Genomic DNA, 22,641 nt, shown 5'->3' with positions numbered 1-22,641 from the left:
CAGTGATTTTTAAACAAAATACCTGTTTATTCATTTGTAATGCACACAGGATGATTGATATGCAGAATAACACTCTGCAAACCTTACAGGCAGTGAACTCCGGGCTCCACTGCCGCTTTTAGCCACCCACGGCAATGGGCAGGCATGATGCCTCCAGGTGCTAGGAGCACATGCAGCAACAGTCACTCTCATACCTCTTAACAAGGTACAGTTTGCAGTCCTCCCTCACCAGCTGCTACCCACTGGCTGGTTCAGATAGGGAGTCAGGTGTTGGCCCTGCCCTTCACCTTACTTAGCTGCCCCACTTGAGAATCCAGCTCTGAGAGCAGCACTATACTGCCCCTGGTTCTTGCTCCTGTTCTCCTGCGACACACACATTCCTAGAACGAAGAAGGGTGGGATCAGCATCCAGCCCCCCCATCCTGCGCCCAGTGAAGAAAGGTCTTGTCATAACAGATCAAACCAAATATCCACTGTCTTTGATAGTGGCCAATACCAGCTGCCCCCAGAAAGGTGCAAGAAAGCTCTTGATGGACAGCTATGCATTAACATGGCTGGCACTCAGCTGGTGCCCGGAATCATGATGGCTCATAGCCCATATATATTTTCATTGTGGCTAATACAACTATGAACATTCCTATGTCAATGGTCCCAGTTCTCCATTGCCCCACACCTGGGGCAGGCATTTATATCATTGTAAGATAGGTGTAAAATGCTACCAAATTAGAAGGGTAGGGCCAGTGTCTCATCTACACTAAAGCCCCTTGACACTGCTCTAGAGGGGCAAAGTGGGGTCACTTCCATTCACACCCATGTTAAGGTCACTGTCCAGAGTGGTACAACGCAGGGCTGCCCAGAGGGGGGCAAGAGGGGCAATTTGCCCCAGGCCCCGAGCCCCACAGGGGCCCCCACGAGAGTTTTTCGGGGCCCCTGGAGCAGGGTCCCTCACTCGCTCCGGGGGGCCCGGAAAACTCTTGCGGGGCCCGGGCGCAGGAGCTTCTTCGCTCCCGGTCTTCGCCGGCGGGGGGTCCTTCCGCTCTGGGGCGGAAGGACCCCCCCGCTGGTGAATTACCGCCGAAGACTGAGCGGGACCCGCCGCCGAAGTTCAGCTCGGTCTTCGGCGGTAATTCGGCGGCGGGGGGCCCTTCCGTTCTGGGACCTGCTGGCGAAGTGCCCTGAAGACCCGCGGCGGGGAGCCCCCCGCCGCCAAATTACCGCCGAAGACCGGGCTGCACTTCGGTGGCGGGTCCCGCTTCGGCGGTAATTCGGCAGCGGGGGGGCCCCCGCTGCGGGTCTTCGGGGCACTTCGGTGGCGGGTCCCGGAACGGAAGGGCCCCCCGCCACCGAAGACCCCGGGCCCCCGGAATCCTCTGGGCGGCCCTGGTACAAAGAGTCTTGGGTTAAATAATAATTCAGGATAGTGGGTGAAATCCCAGACCATTATGTCAATGGCATAGCTCCTATTGACATCAGTGGGATCAGGATTTCATCTCTAGTGTTTTACACCTAGTGTGCACTGGTATAGATGAATCAGGCCCAATGGAAGTTTTGCCAATGTCTCCAGTTGGAGCAGGATCAGAACCCAGTTAAACAGCCCACCCAACACCCTCCTGAGCATCAAACTGTGCTAACCTTATCCCTATTCCTCTACAGGTTTATTTTGCACCAGGAATGAAGTCTTCAGAACATTATTATTTATTGTGTGGATTACGGTATCCTTAGCACTGGTATGCAAGACACTGTACAAACATATAACAAAGAGACATGGGTGTTGCTTTCCAACCCAAGGAGATAAAAGGCCATGTTTAAGTGCTGCCTTCCACTGATTGTAAAGAGGAAGGAAAGACTGTTTGATTTAGTCCAGATTCTGCCCTGAGCTCCCCCCTTGAGGGATCCCATTGAGCCAGTGAGATTGCATGAGGGTGGCAAAGGGAGGAGTGCCCCCCCAGCATTACACCCCATTGTGCCGTGGTGGTGCTGGTGCAGGGCCAAAGAGCCCTGTGGTCTCATCAAGGTGAGTTGAGAATGGCGTGGCAAGCATTCTTTTGAACATCATGGCTTTTGCCAGCAAAAAAAAGTCTGCTCCTGAGTTTCCAGTATGCAGGTCCCAGATATGACAGTGAGAAGGGGGGAGAGAGAGAGAGACAGAGAGAGAGAGGCCTTTCAGAGCTCCACACACCCCCTGCCCTCACCCCTTCCACTACAAACACATCAGATTTAGAGATTCCTGTTATTGTCCCATCCTTGCCTTTTGAATTGCACTGGGTCTACTTATATATGGAGGAGAATGGCGGCCTCTAGTGGCACATGCTGGGATAAACATTTGACACAGGAAGAGAAGATTGGCTTGTCTGGAGACCCAGGATTGCTGCAATTTGAAAGTAAAACTGCAAGACGGATTGTCCCATTCCCACTCAGCTCCCCTTATCTGTGGAAATAGAAAAAGGCATCAGGTTTCCTCCCAGAGTATCCCTACACTGTGCAGTTACAGTCATGGAATCCCAATTCCTTTTGTTGCAGAGTTGTGACTCACATTGTAGGGCTGATGGTCAAGTGAGTGATTCAGCTGGGAAGGGACAGAAAGAAAATGTTCCTTCTTGATGGATGGGCCTCCTGCAATGAGTTTTCAGAATTCCAGACTCTCAGCCATAGCCTTTACCTATAAAACCATTCCCCCTTGGGCATCAGTTGCATGTTCAGGCCATTTTTTTAACTAAGAGCTTCAGCCAGGTAACTGCAGTCCTGGAGCATTAATATCCCAACTGCCCTTGAGGGGCAGGTCCACTGAACGACATTGCCCCCTGGGCCAGAGCCCCACCATGTGCAGACCAGGTGGAGCATTTAAGGCCATAGTCAGTGGAAGTCTCTGGAGATGTAACACACACAGGGAAGGGGCAGGACAAAGTGAGATTCTTAGAGCACCTCTAGATTCAGTTGGCCTCGCATCTCGGCTTTGCCCTGGGTTTCCATGTACATCTCAGGCTCCTCCCTTTCCCAACAGGTCTCCAGACAGGCAGCCGGGAGGGAGAACTGCCCTCTAACCTCTCCCCATTGTGTTCCAGAGTGACCGTAGAAGATGTCGAACCAGAGTACTGGTGACACCAAGCCCCCATGTTTACCCCGGAATGGATTGGTGAAGATCCCCAACCAGCCCAATGGACTTGGCTCTGCCAGCATCACCAAAGGGACACCAGCAGTGAAAAACCGGCTGTGCCAGCCTTCTTCCGTGCCTGCTATCATCAGCCCAGCCTTATCCAATCACAGTGACCTTCCCATACCCAGTCTGGCATCACCGCTGTCCTTGGCAACTCTGGCAGGGGTGCCGTCCCCTTCCAGCACCTCCATGGTGGGACTGAACTTGAGTGAGGCCTCCCCGACAAATGAGCACCCCTCCCCAGAGAGGCACCCTGGCTCCCCCACAGAAAGGCAGCTTGCTGTGGATGAGAAGATCCTCAACCGCTTGTTCTGGTACTTTTCAGCCTGTGAGAAATGTGTCCTGGCCCAGGTGTGTAAGGTGTGGAGGCGGGTCCTGTACCAGTCCAAGTTCTGGGTAGGCCTGACACCAGTGCTGCACACCAAAGAGCTCTACAACACCCTGCCCAGCAGTGAGAAGGAGTTTGTTAACCTCCAGGGCTTTGCTGTACGGGGCTTTGACAGCTTTTGTCTGGTGGGGGTCTCGGACCTGGACATTTGTGAGTTCATTGACAACTACCCCCTGTCCAAGAAAGGGGTGAAGTCCATGAGCCTTAAGAGATCGACCATCACGGACGCAGGGCTCGAGGTAGGTCTCCTGCCCCCAGTCTGGCTACCGGGAACCACCGAGATGCGGCTGAGTGATGGAAGACTTCTGTTCACTGCAGTCCAGCTCCCGGGAGCAAGGCAGGGTTCTTCCTGGTCACATGTTTTCTAGCCTTCTCTCCAGTCTGGTTTGAAATGTCTCAAATGATGGTACTCCCAGCACTTCCTGGGAAGTCTTTTCCACAGCCCCATAGAACTCACTTAATTTGCCATTGCTGAATTCCATCCCATTATTCCTTATGACCCCGAAACAATCCTGCCTCTCTTTGGGGTCTGAATTCCATCCAATCTCTGTCTCTAGTGAGCCATGCCTGCTATTTCTGGGTCAATCACACCACAGCTGGACTGTTATTACAGAAGTAGCACCTCAGGTCCCAATTGTGAGCAGGGCCTCATTGTGGTAGGTGCTGTATAGACACACCATCACTGCCCCAAAGATCTCAGAGTCTCAGGCAAGAGACAGGAAGGAAGTGTTGTTATGTCCATTGTATGTATGGGCAGCTGAGGCCCAGAGGGATTTTAAGTGAACTATCCAAGATCACATAGGAAGGTTGTGGTAGAGCAAGGAATTGAATCCACCAGACCTAAGGTTTAGGCCAGTGCCTTAGCCACAAGATCAGCCTAACACCTCTCTGATTGCTGGTGTGAGCCTCTCCCTAAGTGCCCAGACTCTCACTTGCCATAGTGCAGTGCAGTGCAAGAGAAAACACACTCCTTTAATTCTGTAGCCACAGTACAGAGAGAATGCTTTGTATCCAAATATATTGGCTACAAATTCCCATGATTCCTCCCTTCCCTGGGAGGCTGGGAGCTAGTTAAACAGATCTGTGTCAGCTAAACAGATTGCTTCCTTCTGACACCCCCATAGTTCCACCTCACTATCTTCCCTCGGAGTTGGAATACAGTAACTCCCCATTTAACATTCTCTCGCTTAACGTTGTTTCGATCTTACAGCCCTGATCAATTACAGAACATGCTCCATTTAAAATTGTACAATGCTTCGCTATAACATTATTTGGCTGCCTGCTTTGTCCACAGCTGGCAGCCCCCCTATCAGCTCTCCTATGCCCCCCACACACACACAGCGCCTCCTGCCCTCCAGCAGACCCCACGGATCAGCGCCTTCCCCCTCCTCCCCCCACCTCCTGCCCATGGCAATCAGCTGGCTTGCGGCGTTCAGGAGGCAGGGGAGGGAGGGGGAGCCTGCGTGCTGTGTTCGCACTCCTCCCCCCTCCCTCCTGCCTCCTGAACACTGCAAGCCAGCTGATTGCCTTGGGCAGGAGGCAGGGGAGGGAGGGGGGAGAAGCGAGGACGTGGTGTGCAGAGTAAGGGGGGGAGAAGAGGCGTGTTAAGGGTGGGGACTTGGGGGAAGGGGTGGTGTGTGCGGGCCAAGGGTTGAGCCCCCCATCCTTGGTGCTTGCAGAATAGAGGAAGCTACCACTGCTGCTATGCAACATGCTTTTCCTAGCCTATAGCACCTTCAGCCTCCTTGCCTGCCTCATTGTCTCCAGTGCCAGTGGGCTGTGCCTGTGTGGGGTAAGGCGGGGGCACCTCCCAACTATAGTACTGTACTATATGGCAAAAAAAAAATTCTCTGGAACCTAACCCTTCCCATTTACATTCATTCTTATGGGGAAATTGGATTCACTTAACATCGTTTCACTTAAAGTCACATTTTTCAAGATCATAACCACAATGTTAAGTGACAAGTATCAGAGGGGTCGCCGTGTTAGTCTGGATCTGTAAAAAGCAGCAAAGAGTCCTATGGCACCTTATAGACTAACAGACGTATTGGAGCATAAGCCACTTCGTCAGATGCATGTCAGATGCAATATTAAGTGAGGAGTTACTGTACTAGATTCACTGCCCCCTCCTGGTACCTGAAGGAGTGAGCACCTGACGTCTGGGATCAAGCTGAGAAAGCCTGCATGGTATGACATAACACTCATCCCCAGGCAACTGAGTCAGCCTGAGTGGATCATTATGGACAGGGCACAGTCTCATCACTCCTTAGTCTCTGTACTCAGCAGCACTTTTGCATTATGAAGGTGAGCAAGGCCCCCATGCTCAGCTCCCCTCATTCTCCCCAGGGGGCAGGACTCAACAGCTCTGGGACTCACTTCTGTTTTTTTGCTTATCTTCCTGAAAGCTAATGCATCAGGGTTTTAGCCAGGCACCTGCAGGGGTGAGGAAGGATTTTTTTCCCTTCCAATGTATGCTGAGGTGGGGAGTTGATCTTCCTCAGAAGAATCATTGATGGCCACAGCTGGAGATGGGTCACTGAGTTGGGTGGCAGGGCTCTGAGATGGCACCAAGAATTATTTCACTCAGGTGTGTGGCTGGCTGGTTCTTGTTCATGTGCTCAGGGTCTAGCTGATCACCCTGTGTGTGCTTGGGAAGGAATTTCCCACAGGTCAGACTGGCAGTGCCTTCCTCTGGCTTGCCTTCCTTTGCAGCATGTGGGTGAAGGTCACTTTCTAGGATTATCTGGGTGCATCTCACTTAATCATTTCTCTGCCATTCCATTTGCCTTGGGCATTGGTACACATCAGTCCCTCCTTTTCGCTGCCTGTGACACATATTCCTTTAGTCTCCCATGGGCTGTAATCCTTTGGGCTGAGTTCAATTGTTGGGTTTAGTGTGCAGGTGCTAGGTGATGTCAGTGGACTTATGGACAGGAGGTCAGATTGTCACGAGATGGTCTGGTGGTTTCTTCTGGCCTTAAATTCTATGACTCCCCATCTTCTCCTCCACTTCCTTGCCGCATTCCAAGTGAAATCTGTCCCCGGACACAAACCTTTGATAGGGCAGAATAAAAGCCCTTTACTCCATTGCCCTTTACAACAATCTGGCCATAATAATATTGCTACCTAGCTTTTCTGTAGGACTTTTCATCCACAGATCCCACAGTATTGTACAAAGGAGGCAAGTATTATTCTCCCCATTTTATACATGGGGAAACTGAGACACAGAAAGGTTAAGTGACTTGCCCAAGGTTCATCCAAAAGGCCAAGGGCTGACCTGGGAATAGAACCCAGGTTTCCAGAGTCTTAGACCAATACCTGCACTACTGGACCAAGTTTTCAATATCCCAGGATTGTTATGTCTTTTGCTCTTTACACAACAAGAATAATATAAAGAAATCACAAGATATACAAGCATGCCAGGCCTAACTATGTCCATCCTGCTGCTCTGGCTGGTTTCCGGTGGCATCTAAAATGGAGAGCACAGTGAGTGCCACAAGAAGGCTCACAACTATTTAAAGGGATACTAACATCTTCCTATACACTGCTGTTACACACACAGGAAAGGTGTAGTTACATTTCCAAGGCTAGACTTAACTCAGCCCCATATTTCCCCTGCCCTTCCAGCAAGGAGACTCCTCATCAATGCTCCATAAGCAGAAAGTCCACCCTGCTGTGTGTATCCATTCCAGCAGAGCCCTCCATAGCTGTGTGCTGGTAAAGCCCATTCCCAGTCTTCCAGCCTTCATCAGCTACAGGGCAGGGAATCTCTGCCACCCATCAGGAGTGTTTCAGAGCCCTTGGGATGTGAGTGCCATCGCCATGCTGGAAAGAATCCCCCAGATTTGTAAACTGGTATCTCCTAATGCCAGGGTGGCTGCTGCCAGAGCAGTGTGCAGGCCCCAGGCAGAGGAAGGGGAGATGCTTTGGCTGCATCTTGGCTCCCTAAGCCTACATCATGTGACTTGGTGACTAACCCAAAGGGAGGGGATACAGGAAGAAGGTGGACATTAAAATGGCATCTTGCTGGAAGTCCCAAGAAGGGCTTCCCCCCCGCTCCCTCCCTCCCTCCCTCCCTCAGGCACATGGGATTGGCTGCAGAGCAGAGATGGTGGGCCAGGTAGGGCAGGGTGTGACCACTGGTAAGGTCAAGGTGTGACAAGGCTTCACATCAGGTCTGTAGCAGGCTGGAGAGAGATGATGCTGGTCAGAATGTAGTGTCTGGATGGGGATGGTGGTGAGCTAGAGACCACAGGGGAAATGTGAATGAAGAGGACTGTGATGTCTAGGTGGAGTGTGGGCGGGGACCCAGGAGCAGAGTTAATGTTATTTTGGAGGCTCAGCTGTGTACATCAAGCATTTGTGTTTTACGTGTTGTTTTGAAGGCAATATATTCCTGACAGTGTCTCTGCCTTAACAGAGAGCTTTAGTCTGGGGCAGTGGTTCTCAATTTATTACACATTGTGGGCGGCATATGTGGCTCACAATGTGTTACCTGGGCCACAGAGGCCGGGTGGTAGGGCAGCAGCAGGCTGCCTGCTCTGGACCCCCACTGCATGGCTGCCCCAGACTCCAGAGGTTGCAGGGCCAGGTGGCTGCCCCGGATCCCATGGGGTGGACCAGCTGCCCTGACCCTGGACCTCTGCCACATGAGGTGGGCTGGACCCCCATCCTGGAACTTCACTACACAGCTGCCCTGGACTGGGGCCCAGGCAGCTGCCCCGGGCCCTTTAACTCATGGGGATAGGCGGCTGCCCGGACCCAATGGGCGGACCAGCAGCCCCAGACCCCCACCACAAGGGGCAGACTGGCTGCCCTGACCCTGGATCCCCACCCCAGGACCTCACTGCACAGCTTCCCCAGACTGGGGCCAGGCAGCTGCCCTGGAGCTCACAGGTCTGGGCGGCTGCCCCAGACCCCGGGCCCCCGACCACATGGGACCAGCAGCGTCAGACCCCCAACCCCACAGGGCCAGCCAGCTGCCCTGACCCCGGACCTCCACCATGTGGCTGCCCCAGACCCCAGAGCTTGCGGGGCTGGGCGGCTGCCCCAGACCTCAGGCCCAAAACCCCATGAGGCTGGCCAGCAGTCCCGGATAGTTCTCAGCTGAAGTGAATTCTATGTCCATGTCTACACTATGGGGACAATAGTGGCATAGTTATGTCACTGTAGCTATGCCAGTATAACCCTGTAATGTAGACATCGCCACAGAGCTCACTGTAGCTGAGAGACATCTGTGAGCATGTGAGCATTACCAACATACTCTCTCACTTTAACAAACTTCTGTTGAGATGGAGGGGGATTTTTTGCTGAAGAAACACCACTTCCCCAAGCAACACTAGTTAGGTCAACAGAAGCATTCTTCCATTGACCTAGTGTAGAAGGGCAGTCACCCCGCTCCAGTGTGCAAGGGGTTAAAAACAGCCCTGGGAAAGGGTTGCCCTGGGGAGCCAATCAGGAGGTGGCTTGAGGCAGCCAATCAGGGCCTGGCTGGGAGTATAAGAAGCCCTAAGGGAGGAGCTGGGACAGAGTCTCTCTCTAGCTTTAGAGAGAGATGGACCTAGCTGCCTGAAGGAGCAAAGGGTACCTTGAACAGAGCAGCGCTGTGGGGGATGGCAAGAGGAGCTGGGGAGCTCCAGCCTGGCAACTCCCCAAGCTGAGGCCTTGATCAAGGCCAACACAGGTACTGGGGCTGGGAGGTGCAGCCTAGGAATAGGTAATGGCAGCTGATCCGACCCCCTTGCCAATGATGAGTGGCCATTATGGCCACTCATGCTCCAGTGAGGGGGGCTAGGTGATGACTGGTAATAGCCCCTGAGGCAAGGTGAGTATAGAGGGTTGTGGGTTCCCCTGGGAGGGGAGACTCAGAGTATGGAGGTACTGCTGGGGAAGAACTCTAAGGTAAAGGGTCACTGGGATCTGGGTGGGACACGGGGGCCTGAGGCAGGTGAGCCACCAGACAGCAGAGGGTGCTCCAAGGCTGGAAAACAGCTAATTCCCAGGATGAACAGCAGGAGGCGCTGCACTGGTGAGTCTTGACCTTGCTACACTTGGTGAAGAATGTGGGCATAAATGGTCACCCCAATACAAGGGGAAGGGACAGGACTGGGACTATTGCCAGACAGAGGAAGGGATGATGGATCCCGGCTATACTGGGGTTTTCTTGGTGGAGGCCCCAGGTGCTATCCTTGGTTGGGGATAGGCGTCAGCGCCCTGGTGAAAAGGGGCTGATGAACCACAGAGGCGAAAGGGATCCCTGCTGCAAGGGATCTGGAACTCCCAAGAGAGACTCTGGGAGGTGCAGTGGGCCCTCCATGAACAGTTGGGGCAGCTGGCAGAGGAGCAGCGGGCCCTGATAAAACTCCTTCGGAGGGAGTTTCAGAGGAGCTGCTGAGAGTGTGATGGAAAGCCAAGTGCCAGGGCCAGGAGGCCTGAGGCAGAGTGCAGGGCTTGTTATGTCTGCGGGAGGCAGGGACATTTGAGAAGGGATTGTCCCTACTGGGTTGGGGGCAAGGAGCCTCACCCAGAACAGGGGAAGGGACAAGACCCTGGGAAGCGCTGTTGGGTGAAGAAACCCAAGAGGGGATCGACATGTTATGCGACGGCACCTATGGAGGGATTGCCCAGGCCCAGGGACTGGAAAAGGCCCAAGGTTGGGAGGAGGCAAGGAGTTGCTTCTTGTGCCAGGAGAGGGGCCATATTAGGAGACACTGCCCATTCAAGGGATGAGGGGTGCAGGATGAGATACCTAAGGACCCCGGGAGGGTGAAGGCTGTCAGGGTTGATGCTGCAGTGAGGGCAGTAGACCTACGAGGGGGCCAGGCCCAGTGGAAGGTATCTGATAAAGGTACTGTGATAGAGTGGGCCCAGCAGGAAGCAGGGACCCAGACTGACGGAGAGCAGGTTACAGTGGGAACCCAGGCCCTGAAGCTAGAGGACCTGGGGGATGTTAGCCTAGGTACGCGGCTGACGGCAGCGGAACAGGCCTGCTGGATGGCGGAGATGGATCTGCAAAAAGCCCACAAGGAAGACCTGGCCTTAAAACTGAAGGAGAGTGAAGAAAAGCAAGTGTGACTGGAGGGACATCTCTGGGTCACACAGGCGAGAGGAAACACACACACCCCATCCCCGGGCATGGAATTTTGAAGTGGGGGGTGTAGCGTGGCAGTCACTCCAGTGTGGAAGGGGTTAAAAACAGCCCTGGGGAGCCAATCAGGAGCCAGTTTGAAGCAGCCAATCAGGGCTGGGCTGGGAGTATAAGAAGGCCTAAGGGAGGAGCTGGGCCAGAGTCTCTTTCTAGCTTTGGAGAGAGATGGACCTAGTTGCCTGAAAGAGAAAAGGGTATCTTGGACACAGCAGTGCTGGGGGAAGAGCAAGAGGAGCTGGGGAACTCCAGCCTGGCAACTCCCCAAGCTGAGGCCTTGATCAAGGCTGACGCAGGTATTTGGGCTAGGAGTTGCAGCCCGGGAATAGGTAGGGGCAGCTGGTCCGATGCCAATGATGAGTGGCCATTACGGACTGCAGTTTTCCCCAGTGAGAGGGGGCTAGATGATGACTGGCAGTAGCCGCTGAGGTGAGGTGGGTATAGAGGGTTGTGAGTTCCCCCAGGAGGGAAGACCCAGAGTGTGGGGGTACTGCTGGGGCAGAACCCCAAGGTAAAGAGGCACCGGGGTCCGGGTGGGACATGGGGGCCTGAGGCAGGTGAGCCACCAGCCAGCAGAGGGTGCTCCAAGGCTGGAAAAGAGCTAATTCCCAGGATGACCAGCAGGAGTCACCACACCAGTGAGTCTCGACCTTGCTACACCTAGAATAGCTGTGTGTACACCAGGAGTTAGGTAGGCATAGCTACCGCACTGAGAGGCATTGATTTTTTTTCATACCCTTGAGGGCCATAGCTATATTGGCCTACATTTTAAGTGGAAACCAGGGTTTTTTTTTGTCAGCTGCACTCATGGAAATTGAAAGTTCCACATGCTGTGCTGGGTGCTTCCAACACCCACTGTGCCTCACGTGCAGTCCTCACAGGACTCAGGCATGTCTCTGGTGTAAAACAGCCTGGGTTAGAGTGCCACAAGAGGTTATAAGCTTCACTGGTATAGTCTCCTGAGCTTGTATGCACCATGAGCCCCACCAAACAGGCCTTCCTAAAGTTAGGTGTTACAAGTTCCACCAGGATGTGCTGAGGGGGCGTATCACTTTCCAGCAGAGCTTAGGTCTCAAGGATTTCACAGGGGTCAGAACCCAGAACTGCTGGCAGGGTCCATTGTGAATCTGCTGTGCCTAATGTCTCCAGCAGAGCAGAGGCTCTGAGAGAGGGTAGCCCCCTGAGTCCTGGGGGAAATATTTGCATTGGTTCAGTGGGGCTCATTTACACTCAGTTTCACTGTATGTGCCATTTTAATGGAAAAGGACACATAACATGGCAGGCCTGGCTCCATGGCCAAACAGCAGGTGATGCAGGAATTGAGCATGGAAGGGTGGCGGAAGGGAAGAAGGTGGGCTGGAGACTAATCAAGGAGAAGCTAGCTAGAAGCTAGGGAGACATCTTCACATTGCCGCATATAACAGATTCAGGGCCACTCAGGAGAAATCTCATACTTGAGGCCTTCAGCCAGTCACCTGCAGGGGTCAGAAAGGATTTGTAGCTTGATGAACAATTGTCCAGGTGTGTTCTGGGTTTTGGGGGGTGTCTGTTTGTTTTTCCTTCCTCTGAAGCAGCAGGGATTGGCCACAGGCGGAGATGGGACAGCCATGTGGCTTGGAAGGGTGCTCTGAGGTGGTACAGAAAATTGTCTCTCTTGGAGGCTGTCTGGTGTATCTCACTCACATTCTCAGGGTTGGGGTCAAGAAGGAATTTTCTCCCTTGGGGGTTTTCACCTTCCTCTGCAGCATGGGACATGTATTGCTTTCTAGTATCATCCAGGAATATCACACCTAATCAGTTCCCTGCCATTACTGGGGCCTTGGGCACTGGTGCACCTGTGGCACACAGTCAGGGGCGGCTCTAGACCCCAGCGCGCCAAGCAGGCGCGTGGGGCGGCCCTTTCCCGGGGGGGCGGCATTTGGCTCCGGTGGACCTGCCGCAGGCATGCCTGTGGCAGGTCCACCGGAGCCCGGGACGAGCGGACCTGCCGCAGGCATGACTGCGGCGGGTCCCCTGTTCCCGCGGCTCCGGTTGAGCTCCCGCAGGCATGCCTGCGGCAGGTCAACCGGAGCCGTGGGACCACGGCACCCGCCGCAGTCATGCCTGCGGCAGGTCCGCTCGTCCCGGGCTCCGGTGGACCTGCCGCAGGCACGCCTGCGGGAGCTCAACCGGAACCGCGGGAAGAGGGGACCCGCCGCGGGACCAGGGAAGGGCGGCGCAGCGCACCGCGCTGCTTGGGGCAGCCTGATTTCTAGAGCCGCCCCTGCACACAGTAGTTTAGTCTCCTAAGAACTGAAAAGCTTTAGTCTAACCCCAGTTATTGTTCTGAACACATGGGTAGAATGTAGTAACCTGTGAAGTACAGGAGGTCAGGCTAGATGATGTAATGGTCCCTCTGGCCTTAAACTCCATGAATCTATGAAGTTTGGCAGAGGGATTTTCCAGGGCCCATGGGCTTGACAGCATGTCTCTTGGCAGGTTATGCTGGAGCAGATGCAGGGCGTGGTGCGCCTGGAGCTCTCTGGCTGCAATGACTTCACAGAAGCCGGCCTGTGGTCAAGCCTGAATGCTCGCATCACCTCCTTGAGTGTCAGCGACTGCATCAATGTGGCTGACGATGCCATAGCTGCCATCTCCCAGCTGCTGCCCAACCTGACTGAGCTCAATCTGCAGGCCTACCATGTGACAGACACGGCCTTGGCCTACTTCACTGCCAAGCAGGGCTACACCACCCACACCCTGCGCCTCAGCTCCTGCTGGGAGATCACCAACCATGGAGTGGTCAACATGGTGCACAGCCTGCCCAACCTGAGTGTGCTGAGCCTCTCTGGCTGTTCCAAGGTGACTGATGATGGGGTGGAGCTCGTGGCTGAGAACCTGCGGAAGCTGAGGAGCTTGGACCTGTCATGGTGCCCTCGGATCACTGACATGGCCCTGGAGTATATCGCCTGTGACCTGCATAAACTGGAGGAGCTCGTGCTTGACAGGTAGGTGGGTAACTAAACCCTCTGCAGGATCCATCCAGGGAGGGGGTATGTGGGAGCTTTGATAACCCCTAATGTGGCGAGCTGAGACAGGAGCATCTGGGAGTACAACTAGCATTGCTCACTGTTCCCTCCCTGCTGTGAGAGGCTGGGATTAGAATAGCTGTCAGCTCCCCTATAGCACCTCCTTCTAGGAGAAGTGAGGACAATACCACTCAAGATCCTGCTCCATTCCCTACAGCACCTCCTCATGCGAGAGGCTGGGGCTGGAGTGGCAGCGAGCTGCCTCTCACTGACTGCTGAGCAGCAAGAATTGTTGGGAGAAATTGCCAATCAACAGCTTGTGACGTTCCCCTCTGGTGTTATCTGGACTAGTGATCTGCTATACTCGACTCAGATGGGTTGGGCATAGAGCCTGAACTTCAAGCCCATGTCTAAGGGGTGTCGGTGACATTCCCCTGGTGTTATCTGGACCAGTGATCTGATGGGTCACTCCAATCCTTGACTCTGGGAGCCAGCCTTACACTGCTGTGCTGTGAGAACCCCCCCACTCCTGGGCTGTTCATGCACACCCTCTGGCATGTAAAGCTGCTCCTTGGATTGTGCAACTCCTTAGGGGGCTGGAGCACATGACTTACGAGGAGAGGCTGAGGGAACTGAGATTGTTTAGCCTGCAGAAGAGAAGAATGAGGGGGGATTTGATAGCTGCTTTCAACTACCTGAAAGGGGGTTCCAAAGAGGATGGATCTAGACTGTTCTCAGTGGTAGAAGATGACAGAACAAGGAGTAATGGTCTCAAGTTGCAGAGGGGGAGGTTTAGGTTGGACATTAGGAAAAACTTTTTCACTAGTAGGGTGGTGAAACACTGGAATGGGTTACCTAGGGAGGTGGTGGAATCTCCTTCCTTAGAGGTTTTTAAGGTCAGGCTTGACAAAGCCCTGGCTGGGATGATTTAGTTGGGTTTGATCCTGCTTTGAGCAGGGGGTTGGACTAGATGACCTCCTGAGGTCCCTTCCAACCCTGAGATTCTATGAACTGAATGACACTAGCCAATATCTCTGGTCCCAGACACAACCCTAGGAACCTCAGTCTTGCAGTGTCCAGTTATGCCCGTTAAACACTGCAAGCTTATATGAGTCTGTCAATTTAACAAAGAAATTTATATATGTACCAGGCTTGTTATCCCCAGGGGTGTCTGACATGCTTCAAATCAAACACACTGTTTCAGGTAGAATAAGCAAACAGATGAACTACAAAGATAGCTTTTAAGTGATTATAAGTCCAAGCATAACAAGTCGGATTTGGTCAAATGAAATACAAGCAAAATGCATTCTAAGCTGATCTTAACACTATTAGTGCCCTTACAAACTTAAATGCTTCTCACCACAGGCTGGCTGGTTGCTCTTCAGCCAGGCTCTCCCCTTTGATCAGTGCTTCAGTCGCTTGGTGTGGTGTCTGTAGATGGAGGTGGAAGAGAAAGGAAGAGCATAACAACAAATGTCTCTCCCTTTTATCTTCCCTCTTGGCTTTGCTCCCCCTACAGAGTCAGGTGAGCATTCTCATAGTAGTCCCAAACTGACCAAAGGAAGGGGGGTGACTCACTTGAGAGTCCAACAGATCCTTTTTTGTTGCCTAGGCCTCCTTTTGTTCTGTGAGGCTGGACTGGGTTTGTCCCTTACATGCCATGATGAGGTGTGAACTGCCCCTCTGCTTCTGGAGAGTTTTTGCCTGAGCTTGCTTTAAGCCATGAGGACATATTTTCAGCCTCAAATACATACATGAAATTACAACCTGTACATTAGAAGCAAGAGGAAGACCAAGGACAGGGTAGGCCCACTGCTCAGTGAGGAGGAAGAAACAGTACCAGGAAACTTGGAAATGGCAGAGATGCTTAATGACTTCTTTGTTTCGGTCTTCACCAAGAAGTCTGAAGGAATGCCTAACATAGTGAATGCTAATGGGAAGGGGGTAGGTTTAGAAGATAAAATAAAAAAAGAACTAGTTAAAAATCACTTAGAAAAGTTAGATGCCTGCAAGTCACCAGGGCCTGATGAAATGCATCCTAGAATACTCAAGGAGCTAATAGAGGAGGTATCTGAGCCTCTAGCTATTATCTTTGGAAAATCATGGGAGACAAGAGAGATTCCAGAAGACTGGAAAAGGACAAATATAGTGCCCATCTATAAAAGGGAAATAAAAATAGCCCGGGAAACTACAGACCACTTAGTTTAACTTCTGTGTCAGGGAAGATAATGGAGCAAGTAATTAAGGAAATCATCTGCAAACACTTGGAAGGTGGTAAGGTGATAGGGAATAGCCAGCCTGGATTTGTAAAGAACAAATCATGTCAAACCAATCTGATAGCTTTCTTAGATAGGATAATGAGCCTTGTGGATAAGGGAGAAGCGGTGGATGTGGTATACCTAGACTAGTAAGGCATTTGATATGGTCTCGCATGATATTCTTATCAATAAACTAGGCAAATACAACTTAGATGGGGCTACTATAAGACGGGTGCATAACTGGCTGGATAACCGTACTCAGAGAGTAGTTATTAATGGTTCCCAATCCTGCTGGAAAGGTATAACAAGTGGGGTTCCGCAGGGGTCTATTTTGGGACTGGCTCTGTTCAATATCTTCATCAATGACTTAGATATTGGCATAGAAAGTACGCTTATTAAATTTGCAGATGATACCAAACTGGGAGGGATTGCAACTGGTTTGGAGGATAGGGTCATAATTCAAAATGATCTGGACAAATTGGAGAAATGGTCTGAGGTAAACAGAATGAAGTTTAACAAAAACAAATGCAAAGTGCTCCACTTAGAAAGGAACAATCAGTTTCACACATACAGAATGGGAAGAGACTCTCTAGAAAGGAGTATGGCAGAAAGGGATCTAGGGCAGGGGTAGGCAACCTATGGCACGCATGCCGAAGGCGGCATGCAAGCTGATTTTCAGCGGCACTCGCACTGCCCGGGTCCTGGCCACCGGTCTGGGGGGCTCTGCATTTTAATTTTTAAATGAAGCTTCTTAAACTTTTTAAAAACCTTATTTACTTTACATACAAAAATAGTTTAGTTATATATTATAGACTTTTAGAGAGAGACCTTCTAAAAATGTTAAAATGTATTACTGGCATGCGAAACCTTAAATTAGAGTGAATAAATGAAGACTCGGCACACCACTTCTGAAAAGCTGCCGACCCCTGATCTAGGGGTTATAGTGGACCACGAGCTAAATATGAGTCAACAGTGTGATGCTGTTGCAAAAAATGCAAACATAATTCTGGGATGCATTAACAGATGTGTTGTGAGTAAGACATGAGAAGCCATTCTTCCGCTTTACTCTGCGCTGGTTAGGCCTCAACGGGAGTATTGTGTCCAATTCTGGGCACTGCATTTCAAGAAAGATGTGGAGAAATTGGAGAGGGTCCAGAGAGGGGAACAAGAATAATTAAAGGTCTTGAGAACATGATCTATGAAGGAAGGCTGAAAGAAGGTTTGTTTAGTTTGGAAAAGAGAAGACTGAAAGGGGACATGATAGCAGTTTCCAGGTATCTAAAAGGGTGTCATAAGGAGGAGAGAGAGAAAACTTGTTAACCTTAGCCTCTAAGGATAGAACAAGAAGCAATGGGCTTAAACTGCAGCAAGGGAGGTTTAGGTTGGACATTAGGAAAAAGTTCCTAACTGTCAGGGTGGTTAAACACTGGAATAAATTGCCTCGGGAGGTTGTGGAATCTTCATCTCTGGAGATATTTAAGAGTAGGTTAGATAAATGTCTATCCGGGATGGTCTAGACAGTATTTGGTCCTGCCATGAGGGCAGGGGACTGGACTCAATGACTTCCCAAGGTCCCTTCCAGTCCTTGAATCTATATCTCAGTGCATCATGAGCCTTCTGAAGACAACCGACATGACAAACTTTGCATTAGATACCACACAATCGTATTATAAGGATGAACATGGGAGTGCTGGATGTTCCCCCCGAGGTACAGAACATCACACAGCTGTGGTCCGAAATGCTACTGTGCTCCTTTCCCACCTAGAGCACCATGAGTAGGGCCCCATGAAATTCATGACTGTGAAAAATGCATCACAGACTGTGAAAGCTGGTCTCCCTCTCCCACTCCGAAATCTGGTGTGCCTTTACCCTATACTATACAGATTTCATGGAGGGAGACCAGCGTTTCTCTAATTGGGGGTCCTGACCCAAAAGTAAGTTGCCGGGGGAATCACAAGGTTATTTTAGGGGGGTTGTGGTATTGCCCCTCTTACTTCTGTGCTGCCTTCAGAACTGGGCTGCTGGAGAGCGGCAGCTATTGGCCAGATGCCCAGCTCTGAAGGCAGTGCCCCACCAGCAGCACACAAGGGTGGCAATACCATACCATGCCATTCTTTCTTCTGTACTGCTGCTGGCAGTGGCTCTGCCTTCAGAGTTGGGCATCTGCCAGCAGCCACCACTCTCCAGCTACCCAGGTCTGAAGGCAGCACCACCAGCAGCAGCGCAGAAGTAAGGATAGCAGTACCGCTATCCCCCTACAATAACCTTGTGACCCTCCCTCCCCCCCCTCCACACACACAATTCCTTTTTGGGTCAGGATCTCTACAATTACACCACCATGAAATTTCAGATTTAAATAGCTGAAATCAGAAATTTACAATTTTTAAAATCCTATGACTGAGAAATTGACCAAAGTGGACTGTGAATTTGGTAGGCCCCTAACCATAAGGAAATGTCACTGGTGTGTTTGGGTCATGGATACCCCTCAGTCCCCACCAGAGGGCGAGGGTGGCACATGGAAAAGCATTTGGAAAATTGTGAACTAAAACTGGCATTAAGTCTCCAAACATGGTTTCTGCTCATAATGGAACAGCCTTCCCCCTGGGCAATGTATGAAATGGAGAGAAAGGGCAAATAGAGAAGGGTGAGGAAAAGAGAGAGAAGGGAAGGAGGGGTATTCTACCTTCCAGTCTTTAGGGGAAGATACATCCTGCTTCTGGGCCTGAGGCTGGAGATGGGCCTGAACCAAATTCCCAGATCCAAGCTCTTGCACCTCCCCCCCCCTCCCCCCCGATTTTGGAAAATCTGGATCAGAACTCTGCTCTTCAGACTCATCTCTACTCATGATGAGAACACCCTCTAGGATTCAGTTCAGAGGAATCCCACCCCACCCACGTGTGAAGGCTCAACCCTCACTTCTCTGAACTGCCTCTGGAGTCAGCAGACCTGGAACAGAAAACTTAAAAAAAGCACAGGCCTCTTCACTAGCTATCTTGCTCTCAGACCAGAAGTATCCAAAGGGCCTTCCTCGTGGTTGTCCTGTGCATCAGCTCATGCCGATGCACAGAGCATGATGAAAAAGCGGTGGGATGGGGAGGGGGAATGAACCAAACTTGTTGAACCTCCTGGGTTTGTTTGGAGTCATGCATTGGCCTATCTCTGCTAAACAGATTGTGCATGATGCTGAGAGCACTATGCAGTGCCTTGCATAATGTCAACCCCATTGATCCTTGGAGCCCCCGGGCCAGATCCACAGCTGCTGTAAGCTATCAGAGCTCTTCAGTGGAGCCTTGTTGATTTACAGCAGCTGAGGATCTGGACTTAAGGTTGCTAAGGTGAAGGATGGCCCATCCTGGATGGGAGCCAAGTTTACCTGTGCTGGGCAATCGTCTTCCTCCCTTCCTCCTCTTCCATCCTCCCTCTTATGTCATGTCAAAGGCCTCCAGCAGGCACCTTACTGCATGCTCCCTCAAACCACACCTATCCTGCCAGCCTCTTCTTCCACATGCAACATCTCCCATGCTCCCTATCCCTCACAGTCTCTGCTGCTCTGAGCCACCCATCCCCTGCTGCTTTCTTGTGTGACATAGGGAAAAAGGGGGTAGGTCTCCAAGGCAGGAAGGAGGTCCCTGCTGGGGAGTGAAAGCAGGATGATTTAGTTTTGTCCCCATTCTGGAGGCCCAACCTGACCTGATTCCTCCTCCCACTAGCCACAGGACTCCCTTGCATGGTGGTGCTTCCTGGAGACATCTTCCTAAAGCCAGGAAATGGGCCAGTCCTGACGGTATAAAGCCAGTATCTCAAAGAAGGAAAAGATATTGAATGGAGGCCTTCTAGCAGCTCATCTCCAAAGAGAGATGCAGGTGACAGTAGGCAGAGAAGAGTGTGGTGACCAATAAGTATAGTGGAAGGAAGTTCAAGTAAAGAATGCCAGAGTATCGTAGAACGTGGCTACTCCAAAATGCCACCTGCTACTTAGTGTGGCACTGCCGGCACTCCCTGCCTCAGTTTCCTTCCCCCAAGATAGGTCTTCTCACCTCTTCATGCACTGATCTGTGCTGGGGATGTGCCTTAGCTCTCTGGCCAAGTCCCAGACAAACTTAATCCCTGCTGAAATAGCAAAAGTCTAAATGAAAAAGTACCAACAAACAAAAGGACCTTCTGCTCATTGGGGCTTCTCATCAACCCACCCTCTGAGTTACCTTTGCGAGTCTTTCTGGCTCTGGGAGAGAGCACTAGGCACACAGGCTGGTTCCCTTGGAGTACCATCCTCAGATCCTGGCTCAAGGGGACCTCTGTTTACTCCCTGTGGTTTCAGCTCCCAAACTGATCTCTCTCAGTCCTTTTATAAGGCCCAGGTGTCCCATAAACTACCATCTGACCCTTCATAGGTCCTGCCCACTCAGGCTGAGAAGCAGCTAGTTAATGACAGCCCTTAAAGCCACCAGTCATCCTGCAACAATGAGCACCTGCTGTGGTTGCCTGGTTGGACCTGATTTGGGTCATAGTCTCTCCAACAACCTCTCCAAGCCAGATCCTCAGATGGTGTAAACTGGCATAGCACCAGTGAGGTCAGAGGGCTATACTGACTTTTATACCTCCTGGGGATCTAGCCCTTCCTCTACAGTCATGGTCATTCTTCCTGGGGTGGGTGTGTGTGTTGCCCTCAAGTGCCAGTGGATATGTCACCATAGAATCCTGCTTTTCCCCAGCATTGGAGAAGTAGAATTCAGGTAGTTCCTTATGTGGAGACTATAGAGAGCCAACCAGTACTGAGGTCGCTATTCATAGAATCATAGAATCTCAGGGTTGGAAGGGACTTCAGGAGGTCATCTAGTCCAACCCCCTGCTCAAAGCAGGACCAAACCCAACTAAAACATCCCAGCCAGGGCTTTGTCAAGCCTGACCTTAAAAACCTCTAAGGAAGGAGATTCCACCACCTCCCTAGGTAACCCATTCCAGTGCTTCACCACCCTACTAGTGAAAAAGTTTTTCCTAATGTCCAACCTAAACCTCCCCCTCTGCAACTTGAGACCATTACTCCTTGTTCTGTCATCTTCTACCACTGAGAAAAGTCTAGATCCATCCTCTTTGGAACCCCCTTTTCAGGTAGTTGAAAGCAGCTATCAAATCCCCCCTCATTCTTCTCTTCTGCAGGCTAAACAATCTCAGTTCCCTCAGCCTCTCCTCGTAAGTCATGTGCTCCAGCCCCCTAATCATTTTTGTTCCCCTCCACTGGACTCTCTCCAATATATCCACATCCCTCTTGTAGTGTGGGGCCCAAAACTGGACACAGTACTCCAAATGAGGCCTCACCAGTGCTGAATAGAGGGGAATGATCACATCCCTCCATCTGCTGGAAATGCCCCTACTTATACAACCCAAAATGCCCTTAGCCTTCTTGGCAACAAGGGCACACTGTTGACTCATATTCAGCTTTTCGTCCACTGTAACCCCTAGGTCCCTTTCTGCAGAACTGCTGCCCAGCCATTCGGTCCCTAGTCTATAGCAGTGCATGGGATTCTTCCGTCCTAAATGCAGGACTCTGCACTTGTCCTTGTTGAACCTCATCATATTTCTTTTGGCCCAATCCTCTAATTTGTCTAGGTCCCTCTGTATCCTATCCCTACGCTCCAGTGTATCAACCACTCCTCCCAGTTTAGTGTCATCTGCAAACTTGCTAAGGGTGCAGTCCACACCATCCTCCAGATCATTAATGAAGATAGTGAACAAAACCGGCCCCAGCACCGACCCTTGGGGCACTCCACTTGATACCGGCTGCCAACTAGACATGGAACCATTGATCACTACCCGTTGAGCCCGACCATCTAGCCAGTTTTCTATCCACCTTACCGTCCATTCATCCAGCCCAGACTTCTTTAACTTGCTGGCAAGAATACTGTGGGAGACTGTATCAAAAGCTTTGCTAAAGTCCAGAAATAGCACATAGCACATTGACTAGTGATGTTTTGGTTTTTTTTAGTGAGCCTAGTGCTGATGAAAGATTTTGGATTGACAGCCCTGGGAATGAATTCTCTGTTTCCCCACAGATTGGGAAGGGCATGCGCAGCATCACTACAACCTTCCCTGGACACTGCCTGGTCACCGCTCTGTAGACACTGTGGCATTCTGTGTCTCAGGGGAACACCTTGCACCCCCCCATGGTCATCCTTATAATATGATTGTGTGGTATCCAATGCAAAGTTTATGATGGGTGTCTTTGGAAGGCTCATGATGCACTGAGCATTGTTGTTATAGTAATGTTATAGATTGTAATTTAATGTGTATATAGTTATGGGGCTGAAAATGTGTCCTCATGGCTTAAAACAAGCCCAGGCAAAACTCTCCAGGAGCAGAGGGGCAGTTCATACCTCATCAGGGCATGTATGGGACAAACCCAGCCCAGCCTCACAGGAACAAAGGACGCTGGCCTAGGCAGCAACAAAGAATCTGTTAGACTCTGAGTGAGTCATCCCCCTTCCTTTGGTCAGTTTGGGACTACGATGAGGTAATGCTCACCTGACTCTGAAGGTGGGAGGCAGGGCAAAGCCAAGAGGGAAGAAAGGAAATGATAAAAGGGAGAAACGTTTGTTATGCTTAGAATGTGTTTTGCTTTTATTTCATTTGACCAAATCTGACTTCTTGTGTTTGATTTATAACCACTTAATATCTAATCTTTTGTCATTAAT

General features: G+C 51.3%; 1 protein-coding gene across 1 annotated transcript in view; it reads left to right on the top strand.

Annotated features, from left to right (window-relative positions):
- FBXL16 (F-box and leucine rich repeat protein 16) overlaps nt 1-22,641 on the top strand; it is a 93,328-nt gene that overhangs the window by 63,709 nt on the left and 6,978 nt on the right. The window contains exons 2-3 of the mRNA XM_044980418.1: nt 3,063-3,781; nt 13,165-13,673. Of these exons, the coding sequence (XP_044836353.1) occupies nt 3,077-3,781; nt 13,165-13,673 (1,214 nt within the window). The 5' untranslated portion in view covers nt 3,063-3,076. The remainder of the gene's footprint in view (nt 1-3,062; nt 3,782-13,164; nt 13,674-22,641) is intronic.

This window comes from Mauremys mutica, chromosome 11, assembly GCF_020497125.1.
Source record: "Mauremys mutica isolate MM-2020 ecotype Southern chromosome 11, ASM2049712v1, whole genome shotgun sequence".
In the NCBI taxonomy this organism is placed as follows: Eukaryota; Metazoa; Chordata; order Testudines; family Geoemydidae; genus Mauremys; species Mauremys mutica.
The sequence above is the reverse complement of the archived record's forward strand: the minus strand, read 5'-3'. Positions and strand labels throughout refer to the sequence as shown.